Source organism: Struthio camelus, chromosome 1 (genome assembly GCF_040807025.1).
Source record: "Struthio camelus isolate bStrCam1 chromosome 1, bStrCam1.hap1, whole genome shotgun sequence".
NCBI lineage: Eukaryota > Metazoa > Chordata > Aves > Struthioniformes > Struthionidae > Struthio > Struthio camelus.
Window position 1 is genome coordinate 155422746 of NC_090942.1, and position 12012 is coordinate 155434757.

At 39.8% G+C, this 12012-nt stretch overlaps 1 protein-coding gene across 5 annotated transcripts in view; it reads left to right on the forward strand.

Moving 5' to 3' along the window:
• The window catches only part of RGPD4 (RANBP2 like and GRIP domain containing 4), a 37499-nt gene that overhangs the window by 14299 nt on the left and 11188 nt on the right, over positions 1-12012 (forward strand). For 4 of the 5 annotated variants that reach the window (XM_068925798.1, XM_068925818.1, XM_068925811.1 and 1 more), the window contains exons 14-20: positions 1938-2075; positions 2172-2318; positions 2837-3013; positions 3104-3187; positions 3594-3735; positions 3908-4005; positions 4516-9112. In XM_068925798.1, the coding sequence (XP_068781899.1) occupies positions 1938-2075; positions 2172-2318; positions 2837-3013; positions 3104-3187; positions 3594-3735; positions 3908-4005; positions 4516-9112 (5383 nt within the window). The remainder of the gene's footprint in view (positions 1-1937; positions 2076-2171; positions 2319-2836; positions 3014-3103; positions 3188-3593; positions 3736-3907; positions 4006-4515; positions 9113-12012) is intronic. The other variant, XM_068925826.1, reaches the window with a different exon arrangement.

The window sequence follows — 12012 nt, forward strand, 5'->3', positions numbered from 1 at the left end:
GCCTCCGTTTCTGCCCCCCTAAAAGGGAAAAAAAGACCATGTTTATTTGATATACAGAATTTTCAGTGAACTGCGGGCTCTAGGAGGTTCTCCTGGGTTTTCTTCCTCCTCTGGAGGAATCTCCTTTCTTGTGTGAACTTCATGTTTCTTGCCATCAAGTGGTTTTTGAATCATTAGTTCTCCTCCCGTTGCCTCTAGCCTACCAGAGGTGGTCTAGGTTCCTAGAAAAAAAACTTGATAATTGCATTTTTTTTTTCCCCAATTTCCTGTTTAACCCTCATTTCCCTAATATAACACCCAGTAGTAAATAAAGCGGTTGCTTGGACATGCAAACTTCAAAAAATGTCCTTAAAAATTGCAAAGCAAGTCACTGGTCCTATGCCACATCACGTATGAGTCTCGGTTAGTTTCTGCTCACATCAAGTGTGAGGCTTCATCCAGGTTTTACTGAGCACAGCGCAGATATTTTTTTTTTCTTTTTTCCCCCCCTTAGTGGCGTATAACTTGGCAAGATTGACGTTTCCCAGAGGCAGAGAATTTGTCCTGCAAGGGATCCTATCATATAGAAAGGCAATCCCCTGAACTTAAGTATATAGGCACTGTTGTGAATACTCCATACAGGAAGTCCTGGCTTAAGGCCTGGGAGTTAAATGTTCTGAATTATTTTAGAAAGTCAGTTTGAGGACACACCCTGGTATTAAACAGTTCAGATTCCATCTGAAGTGTGACAAGTGTCATGAAATATGAGTAAATGAGATTGGAGTCTTGTAAATGCTGAATGTTGAATAAATGTAGGCAAATAGCAAAATAGACTAATAGCTTTCTATATTGGTTTTAACTGCGCTTGTCTGAAAATAAGGACATGAAGTACTGTGTGCTTGCAGAATTAGAGGTTATTTTAGCATTTTTATTACTAATACTCGAAGATCACATAAAAGTAAACGCACCAACAGTTCGCGTAATCTAGTCTTGCCAAATGCGAGAAAACAAGTGATGTGAGAAACTGCTGTGGGATGTGGTTCTTCATAACAAGCATCTTACAATTGTGGCTTTTTTCTAATATAGCAGTAAAGTATCTACAAGATAGCTTTATTAATCTGCAGCCATTTTTTAGCTGTGCGTTATATTTACATAAATCAGATTTATTATTATTATTTTTTAATCTGTTAAAATACCTATTTGGATGTTATTTGCAAGGTTAACTTACCTTGAAAAACTAAAGCATGTGTGTAGCAGGACACTGCTGTCGGTGTTACGTGGTTCACAAACAGTTTGTCTAGCACTAGTGTGCAGTCGTACTGGAGGCGCAACAAGAACTGTTAATCTTCTAAAAGTTCACAAGCATGAATCAAGTCTTACATTTTTTTTAGTCATACCACACGTTCCTGTGTATGTATTGCAGCAGACAGCGAACTTTTAGCTGTGCCTCTTGGGCTTTAGCCCAAGATAAAAGCACAAGTCTCTATTTTTATGCATCTGTGAAATTGTAGCGGTTGTGGTCCATATGAAAATGGATTTCCTAACTCATTTGCCAGATGTGTTCGTATAACTGTACATCAAGTTTGCCCAGAATCTGATGATCTTAAACTGTCAGCTTGATTATCTTGCACAAAATATCTCCACTTTTTCAGTTATTGCAGTCTAAAGTTGCAGCATGCTAACTTCATTATTTTAGGTTTGTATTTAGTTAGTCTGATAAAGGGGGGGAAAACTCTTTTTTTATTTTTATTTTTTTTCTTCCCCCTTGACTTTAAAACTGTACATCTGATTGGAAGACTCCGAAGTCCCTTAGTAAGAATTTCCTGTGTGTTAAAGAAGAAAAACAACGTGTTGTCAGAATAACATAACAGAACCCTTCCTTTGAATACCTAGTGGATGTCAACATGTACCTGAAACAATGCATGTGAAGTTCAAGTTGTCTTTCACTTTCTTTGTAGGTCTCCCACGTTGCAGAGTATGAAGAGGAGGCACGTATAGCGTTTGCAATGTTGGATGCAGTTGATGGCAAAACAGATGATGCTTTGTTAGCATTTGAAGCTATTAAGAATGTGATTTCCTACTGGAATCTTGCCTTGGTAACTTTATAAATTGCATTAATTTTTAAAATGCTTTATTTTCTTCAGCTGTGTTTTGACTCATCCTAATTAATCATAACTGCATCCTGTTGCTAGATCTTCCAAAGAAAGGCAGAAGAGATTGAGAATGATGCCATGACAGCAGAAGAACAAGAAGAACACAAAAGCTGTCTTCTTAGAAGCAGGAACTATCTAATAAAGATCATTGATGAAAGCTTCTTAGATACTTCAGTAACAGAGAAGGTAAATAGTTTCTGCTTAACGGTTGTTTCAGGAGATGCGTTGTCTAGGGTTGCTATTTCAAAGGTAAATTGTTTGCGTTCATGTCAATGTCCTTGAACTACAGGAGGAAAACCACTAATTTTTAGATCAGGCCTTGCTTTAGGTCAAGTTAAACTAAATTTATTCTCTTCAGGCAAATAACCTGCTTCCAAACATAAGTGGGCTGATAAAACTCGGAGAAATAAACTTTAATTGGTAGCATACTAGATCAGGTGGTATTCTGACTTTACTCTCTGGATGACAGCAGCCATACAAGCAAATAGCTTTTTCCACTGTCTTTTTACAGCTTGATAATTTCCAAAAAGAATTAATAAAACATTCAGAGTTATTTTTACATTAATCTTAGCAGATTTAAGTTTTTCCTGGGGGGGGGGGGAACCTATTTACGTAATGAAAGCCTTATGAATTGTTCAGAATGTAGTCTTTTCTGCACTAAGGAAGAATTGCAACCATGACTTGTGGTTCACATAATTTTCTAGCTGCCAGTATCTATAGAAACTGTTAAGGAAATGCTGGATACAGTGATCCAGGAACTTGGAGAGAACGATGAGGAGGGAAGTCCGGCCTTCAGAAATGAACGAGCTGTAGATTCAGAGATCAAGCATTCCACTCCATCACCAACCAAGTTCTCTGTCTCACCAACTAAAAGCTATAAGGTATATTAGCCAACTAATATTCCAAGAAAGCTTTACGTTAGATTAAAAAGTCACAAGGTTCAGCTAACCTTTCCTTTTATTCTTTTCCAGTTTTCTCCTAAAACTCCCCCTCGGTGGGCAGAAGATCAAAAATCTATACTTCAAATGATCTGTCAGCAAGTAGAAGCTTTAAAGGTAAATAATTCAGTTTGTCACAAAATTTGTTGAAGAACGATTAGTCGTCTTGTTACAATAAGAACTTTGTGATACTAGCATCAGTTACCTTTCAGTTGTTAAGACTACTGCTTACATCAATGGAATTATGTTCTGTAAGCAATGTATAAATTGTGTTGCCTGAAAACTCTGATTTGGGTTCTCATCCTTCTGGTTCTGGGTTTTGACTTCTGACTTTAGAACAGTCTTAGCATTTCATATTGCATGAGCAGATCTTGGATTATTCCAGCAGCTACCTCTTGATTTGCAGAGCTTGAATGTCTTTTTCAGTAGACAAAGGGATGGGGATTGCTCCTTATGCTTTCTTGTACAAATATGTATGGAATACCCCATTACCCTGTTTTAATTGGAGCCGTTGTCTTGACAGAATGAGATGCAAGAAATGAAACTTAACAGTTCCAACTCAAATGTACCATCTCATCGGTGGCCTTCTGAAAGCTTTGGAACAGATACAGTGTTATCAGAGGGTTATCAGAGAGCACAAAATCTTCATGAAGCCCCATTAACGGGTAAGTTGTTGCTGAAATTTTATTTAAAACTAAATTTTAAATGTGTTAATCAGTTTAGATATTGCGGAAACGCTTTAATGATTTGCAGTTAAAAAATTGTGGTTTGTTAGGAGGAGTCCACTCAAAAACAAAAAAAGCTGAACGTGAACTTTTTTTTTGTTCTTCCTTTTAGTTGCTACCACTGGCCCATCTGTTTACTATAGCCAGTCACCTGCTTATAACTCTCAATATCTTCTCAGAACTGCTGCAACCAATGTAACACCAACAAAGGTGAGGACGAGTCTCTCTCCTGAAAGTACTTTCAGTGACCTGGTAAAATCTGCTTTCAACTCTAAGTAGTTAGATGTAGTTGCAATTCCTTAAATAATATTTATTGAATTTGGAGACGGCTGGGGATAAATTACAGTTGATTTTTCAGCCTGAACTTTGGGATGTAAGGTTTGGGAGGAACAACCAACAAAATATCTGTAGTGTATTAATAGATGTCCCCTGTATGGTACACGTGATAGCACTTAATACTTTTTCTTAAAGTAGCGTTGAAGAAGAGAATAAGGTTTTTGAGGTTGTTTTTATAAGTAGATCTATGTATCTTTTGCATCCCTCCTGTTTCAGTGCTTGTTCATATGCCCTTCAAAGTTTAAACTAAAAATGAAAGCACGTGCTGCTTTTAAGAGTGCATATTTATATTGTAGAGGATCTAGCACACTAAGACCTTGCCCTCTGTATGTTACCATAATAAAGAAAGTAATGGTGGACTCTTTGTTTTGTTTTGGTTTTAAGGCACCTGTCTACAGCATGAACCGACTCGCACCTCAGCAACACATATATGCTTATCAACAACCAATGCATACACCACCTCTGCAAAACACCTCTGCTTGCATGTTTTCCCAAGAAATATATGGCACACCCTTGCGTTTTGATTCTCCTGCTACTGGACTCATTTCTCCTCGTGGGGGTGATGATTACTACAATTACAGTGTTCCACAGGCAAACACAAATCCACCGTTGCCTGAACCAGGCTATTTTACAAAGCCCTCAGTCGCACCGCAGACTTTAAAGCCTGCAGAATCAAAAGTGATAGAATTTGGGAAATCTAAATTTGGACAGCCAGTAACAGCAGAAGGAGCAAAACCCTCTCTGCCAACGCCAGTACAGTCAAGTCAGTCAGCAACTTTTAAATTCAACACCAACTTCAAGTCTAACGATGGAGACTTCACCTTTTCTTCTCCTCAAGTTGCAACACAGCCTGCTAATGCAGCTTTTAACAGCAGTGAAAGCCTCTTGGGTCTTCTGACATCTGATAAGCCCTTACAGGATGATAGGTACGTGGAACAAAAGACAGTTCATGATCATGCAACTGGTCAAAGAAATGTCTTCAATTTTGGCAATAAACATATTCCAGGCATCTCTTTCACAGAAAGCATGGGACAAAATGCACACAAACCCTCAGTGTTTGAGAAGAGTGATATGTTTAGTTTCCAGGAACCAGGCAAGGCAGCGTTTGGCACTCCAAATTCAGATTTGGCCAATAGGAGTCATGAAGCAGAGGGAGGAAGCACTCATGGTGGAGATGAGGATGATGATGGTCCTCATTTTGATCCGGTGGTGCCACTCCCTGACAAGATTGAAGTAAAGACAGGTGAAGAAGATGAGGAAGAATTCTTCTGCAACAGAGCCAAGCTCTTCCGTTTTGATGCAGAATCTAAAGAGTGGAAGGAAAGGGGTATAGGGAACGTGAAAATACTGAGGCATAAAGTCTCTGGCAAATTTCGTCTCTTAATGAGACGGGACCAAGTATTGAAAATCTGTGCAAATCACTACATAAATGCTGATATGAAATTAGCCCCAAATGCTGGGTCAGACAAGTCATTTGTATGGCATGCTTTGGATTATGCAGATGAGATGCCAAAACCTGAACAGCTTGCAATTCGATTTAAAACACCCGAGGAAGCGATGGTTTTCAAAAATAAATTTGAAGAGACACAGAATATTTTAAGGAGCTCAGGATCAAATGTTGACACGTCTGTGACTCAGAGTAGTGGGACTGCAAGAGAAACACCAAATCAGGACATAAAGGAGTCCAGCAGATCGGTTTCTGGGACCGTGAACTTTGGATTTCAGTTGCCAAAAGACGGAGCGAATAGTGAACCTGACAGCAAAGGTAGCTTTACAGCTACATCAACAGGGTCTGCCCCCATCACTTTTTCTTTTGGAAAGGATGCCCCGCAAACCTATTCTTCTGGTGGATTTGAACAGTCTGTGCTGAAGAAGGATCCATGGGAGTGTAAAATATGCTTAGTTCCAAACGAAGCAACTGCAAAGAATTGTGTGTCGTGCCAAACTCCAAATCCAGATATCAAGGAAATGCATGGCGCCCCGTTAGCTGAACCTGCCGCAAGTTTCAAAGCCAGCGGTGACACCGTGCAGGACAAATTTGCATCTGCTTTTGCTAAAAAGGAAGGCCAGTGGGACTGCAACATCTGTTTGGTAAGGAACGAGCCCACTACCTCTAAATGTGTTGCCTGCCAGAATCCAAACAAAAATAATGTAGCAGTGTTGGCTCAAGAAAAACCCTTTAAACTTGGTCAAGGAGATGCTCCAAAGGCCATTCAAAATGACTTGGGAGCTGCCTTTTCTAAAAAGGAAGGTCAGTGGGACTGCACTGTGTGCCTAGTCCGAAATGAAGCCAATGATGTAAACTGTCGTGCTTGTCAGAATCCCAACTCTCAAAGTCAGCCAAATGTGCCTACACCTGCTGTTCAGGCATCCCCTGCTCCCAGCTTTGGTTCCATTGCTGGTGCAAGTAAGCCACAGAAAAATGGATTTGAAGGGCTTTTTACTAAAAAGGAAGGGCAGTGGGATTGTAATGTTTGTTTGGTTAGAAATGAAGGCTCTTCTCCAGCCTGTGTAGCTTGCCAAGCGCCAAATCCATCTGGTAAGCCTGCTGGTGATGTTCCATCAACTTCTACTTTTGATTCTAAAAGCAAATTATCTGAACCTCCTGGAGGACAGTTGGGAACGGGTTTTAAGTGCGATTTCTTAGAAAAAGGCTTTAAGTTTGGTCATACAGAGCAAGGCAAGACACCATCGTTTACATTGCAGATTCCTTCTGATGCTGAAGCCAAGACTGCAAAGGAAGGATTTAGCTTTTCAATGCCAGTGCCTGTAGGTGGATTTAAATTTGGCATACAGGAGTCCAGTAAAAATACCACTAAGAAAGATGATCCATCCAAGGCGTGTACAACTGGTTTCTTAAAAAGCTTTGACGAAAAAGACAAGAAGGAGCTGCCCGCAGATAGCGGAACTAACATCCAACCTCAAGAAACAGCAAACAAGGAGAGGGGTGACTTTGTTTTTGGGCAAAATAGCAGCACTTTCACTTTTGCTGAGCTTGCAAAAAATACTCCTGGAGAAGGGTTTCAATTTGGCAAAAAAGACCCGAACTTCAAAGGCTTTTCAGGTGCAGGTGAAAAGCTGTTTTCTTCACAGACTGCTAAAATGGATCACAAAGCAAGCAGCTCTGCTGACCTTGGTGAGAAGGATGATGATGTGTATAAGACAGAGGACAGTGATGATATCCATTTTGAACCTATAGTTCAGATGCCGGAAAAAGTAGAGCCGTTTACAGGAGAGGAGGATGAGAAGGTGCTGTACTCACAAAGAGTAAAGCTGTTTAGGTTTGATTCAGAAACAAGCCAGTGGAAAGAACGAGGGGTGGGCAACTTGAAGATTCTTAAAAATGAAGTTAATGGCAAAGTAAGGATATTAATGCGACGTGAGCAGGTACTGAAGGTGTGTGCAAATCACTGGATAACAACTACGATGAACTTGAAACCTCTGTCTGGCTCAGACAAAGCATGGATGTGGATGGCCAGTGACTTCTCTGATGGTGATGCAAAGCTGGAGCAGCTGGCAGCAAAATTCAAGACACCAGAGCAGGCTGAGGAGTTCAAAGAGAAGTTTGAAGAATGTCAGAGGCTGCTACTAGATATACCACTGCAGACACCGCATAAACTTGTTGATACAGGTAGGACAGCCCAACTTATACAGAAAGCAGAAGAAATGAAGAGTGGGTTGAAAGATCTCAAAACGTTTCTGACAGATGATAAAACTAAACTGACAGAAGAAGAAAATGCAAACTCCGTTTCTGCCAGCAGTACTTCCGATCTGGTTATAAAGCCGCATGCTGAAAGTACTGGGCCTACTCTGGAATGGGATAACTATGATTTGCGTGAAGAAGCGTTGGATGATAGCGTAAGTAGCTCTGTATATGCATCACCTCTTGCAAGTAGCCCTGTAAGGAAAAATCTGTTTAGATTTGGAGACTCTACCACAGGTTTTAACTTCAGTTTCAAATCTGCCTTAAGCCCCTCCAAATCTCCTGCCAAACAGAACCAGAGCAGAACATCTGTAGGCACAGATGAAGATTCTGATGTTACTCAAGAAGAGGAAAGAGATGGGCAGTACTTTGAACCGGTGGTACCTCTGCCAGACCTGGTGGAAGTGACCAGTGGCGAGGAAAATGAGCAAGTTGTCTTCAGTCACAGAGCTAAACTCTACAGATATGACAAAGATGCTAATCAGTGGAAAGAGAGAGGTATTGGGGATATCAAGATATTACAGAATTACGACAACAAACAAGTGCGTATAGTAATGAGAAGGGACCAGGTACTAAAACTCTGTGCCAATCATAGAATAACGCCCGATATGAATATGCAACAAATGAAAGGAACTGATAGAGCATGGGTATGGACTGCCTGTGACTTTGCAGATGGAGAAAGGAAGGTAGAGCTTCTAGCTGTGCGATTCAAACTGCAAGATGTCGCAGACTCATTTAAGCAAATTTTTGATGAAGCAAAGCATGCCCAAGAGAGAGACACGCTGATAACACCTCTTTCTTCCCGTGCCAATACACCAAAAGAATCTCCGTGTGGTAAAATTGCTGTAGCTGTGCTAGAAGAAACTACTAGAGAAAGGACTGACCTCAGCCATGATGATGATACTTCTGATGTAACTGTAGAGGCCTCGGAGGTGTCAAGCACTTCTGAAACACCAACAAAAACAGTGGTTTCTCCTCCAAAGTTTGTGTTTGGCTCTGAGTCTGTGAAGAGTATTTTCAGTAATGAAAAGTCAAAGACATTCACGTTTGGAAATACTTCGGCTACTGGTTCCCTCTTTGGCTTCAGCTTTAATCCTCCAAAAAAAAGCGAAGACAGTATTCCAGTATCTCAGAACACAGTGCAGAAAGAACTGGAGGTAGCTGAACCACTGAAAAGCTCTAGTGCTCATCAAAAGCCGCTAGACAGCAAGGTAGACAACTTGGCTACTTCAGCACAGGATGGACCCGCTAACTTCTCATTTAGAATTCTGGAAAAAGGTGAGTGTTAATTTATCTAGTAAATGATAACAACTGTGCAGCTTATTAAGCAGTTTTCTTTCACTGCAACTCCTTTGCATTTTTGCTGTCTCAGTACTCTCGCTATTTTAATGCAAGCACTCGCTACCTTTGCAGTTTCTCAAGAGTTTCAACTCAAGTGAATTTTAAGTAATAGTTATTGCATGTAAGCACGCAAACCCCCACAATAGTGTGCTGCAGGATGCAGTGTGATTTATTAGTGAGAAATAGAAGACTTCAGGTAGGAGCTATAAGTCAAGTGCTCTATGTGGATTTCAGCCTTAAGTGCTTAAAGAAGCAGCTGTGATTTCATTTTCTTAGATTTAAATAAGTAGTCGAGTTGAAATTGTGTAAGGGAAGTAGTCGAGTTGAAATTGTGTAAGTGGACCTTGCTTTAAATGGTATGATATGTAAACAGCATGTCCGTGCTTCATCTAAAATTTCAGTGAGCCCCCTCACTGAATGGGCGAGTATTCAGGCTGATATTGCGCCCGATGTATTCTTTTGAAGTCTCGGGTCATTGGCCCCTGCAATTTCAGAGGTGTAGCTTAACTCACACCAGGTGTTGGTCTCTCTTCTTAGCCTGAAAGGGGATGAAAAGTGATCATGTGATTACATGCTCAGTTGCACCGTCTCTGACGCTGTCCAGAAGATGTGCTCGCAGAAGCTGTGGCTGCTACGTAACCACAGTAGTATGCTGAAGCATTACTGTCTGTGTGAAGAATGAGATTTGCGAGCGTTTTAATGGTAGAGTGCTACTTACTGAAGTCTTCATGCTGTGTTTCCTACCAGTGCAGGACTGTTTAACAAGATGCTCGTTTTAAGTTTAAATTTTAGACTCAGAGTTATGAAGACAAATTATCTGTGTATTAACCGTAGCCAAATTAAATTAAGGTGTCAGAAAGCGATAACTGCAGTTTATTCAAATGGGTTAGATAAGCTTACATATAACTAACAGATTAAATTTTCTCCTGTGATCTGTAACTATAGAATGCTTCCAGAACATAGGTAAGTCTGTTCTACCCCTTTCATATTCCAGGTAAACACTTACATCCACACAATTTATTTTCTAGGATTTAACTTTAGCCTTTTTAAATCTAATCCAATGGCCTTTTGGACAACCACACCTTCCTTGCAACCTGATAGTAAAGGTATTTACAGACTGCACTGAATGTGTGATAAAATGACTCTTTAGCAGGCATGGACAGTAACTCAACTGTGGTAAAGCAGTTGGCTCAATAATCCTTGCAATTAACATGCATGCTGGAGAAGAGTACTTGAAATTGTGTGTCTGACTCCTGCACTTGTCCTATTAAGAGAATGTCTCTAGCCTTTAATATGTGAGTTAGCACAATGGATGACCCTGTTCAAGCTTCCAGCTTGTTTGCCTTATTTTCTGTGGTTATTTAAAGATCTGCCTTGCACTTGTCCTTCAAGGTTTTAGTGAACATGCGCACTGGATCTCTAAATCTCCCCTTTTCTGTGGGAACTAAATTCTACTCCTGTTATCTTAAAGAATACATCTCCAAACATCTAAGGTCTTCCATTTTAATGAAGTATACTTGAAGATTTCAAGACACAGGTTATCCAGGAAATACCTCAATGCGCTTAACCTCTGTTGGACATGTTTAATTCCATTTCTTGACTGTCAGTTTGCTAGCCTTTGTTCCTCCTGGAAACAAGGAGCACGTACAGATGAGAAAGCCAGCCCTTTAGCTGCTGCTTTACTGTGAGACTATGTGACACGAAGCACCACCTTAGTCAGTCAGGTTTTTGCTGAGTAGCCAACTTGTTTACATTTGGAACCTATGAATAAAGCTATTACTGCTTATAGTTTGATTATATGACATTATGAGACATTACAAACAGTGCTTCCTGTAAGTGTACTTGCTGTCAGCGTACTCGACTTAAACTAACGTAGTATAACCTATGCAGCAATTTCATTTTAAAAACCAAGTTTCTCTTATAATCTGTACAAGTCAGATGACTCTTCTATCAGTGATGTGTTACATCACTAAAAATGTCATTCCAAATACTATTTCCCAGCTTAGTATTTCTAGATAATCTACTTTTCGTAGACACTGAATTCCTATTCATCTTCGGTATGCTTGATCTAAATTCAAATGTTCTGTGTTTTAGGCATCCCTGACGTCTGGTAATTTAATTTGGTCATCTTGCATGGAGTTTTAACAGTTTGGTTTTATTTCAGCCATTGTGGATGCCCCTACTGTGAACTGAAACATTAATTCTGTTTTGGGGGAAAGGGGTTAATACATAAGTACAAGAAAAATCTTGCTCCTTCAAATACATCAAGTCTTTTTAATGCAGAAGAAATATAAAAAAAAAAAAAAAAAAAGTCATATTCCGTCCTGGTACTTGACTGTTCTTTATTCTGCTTCTCTGATAATTAGGATACAGGTAAACTTTCTATGTAGCTTGAAGTTGGTAATTATCTTCTAATATAGCAGCTGTCTTCAGGGTAGCTTTTGATGGCTTTATTTTGAGCTATAAGTGACCTGCAAGCAAAGCACTTTGAGAAGTCCTTTCTAAATCAGCTTTTCAAGTCCATTCCATGCGAATAACAGAAGCTTTTTGATAGGAATGTCTTTTGGGGAGCAATTTCTGAATTTTTCTAGGGCAACGTTCAAGAGAAATTCTAACCTCAAACAGTAGTTCTGCACCTCCATGCAAAATGACTTAGTGTTTTTTTAGGTTGAGTAATTAGCTTCTTAGAGGAGTTTTGCAAGTCTGATTCTAAGTCATGTCAATCGCATGTTACTGCATCAGTTAATGCATTAAGACTCATTGAATTTTAATGCTTTTCTCTTTATATCCAGAAAATATCCACTGGTTTGGATGAGTTAGCTAATCTCAGTGCTGAT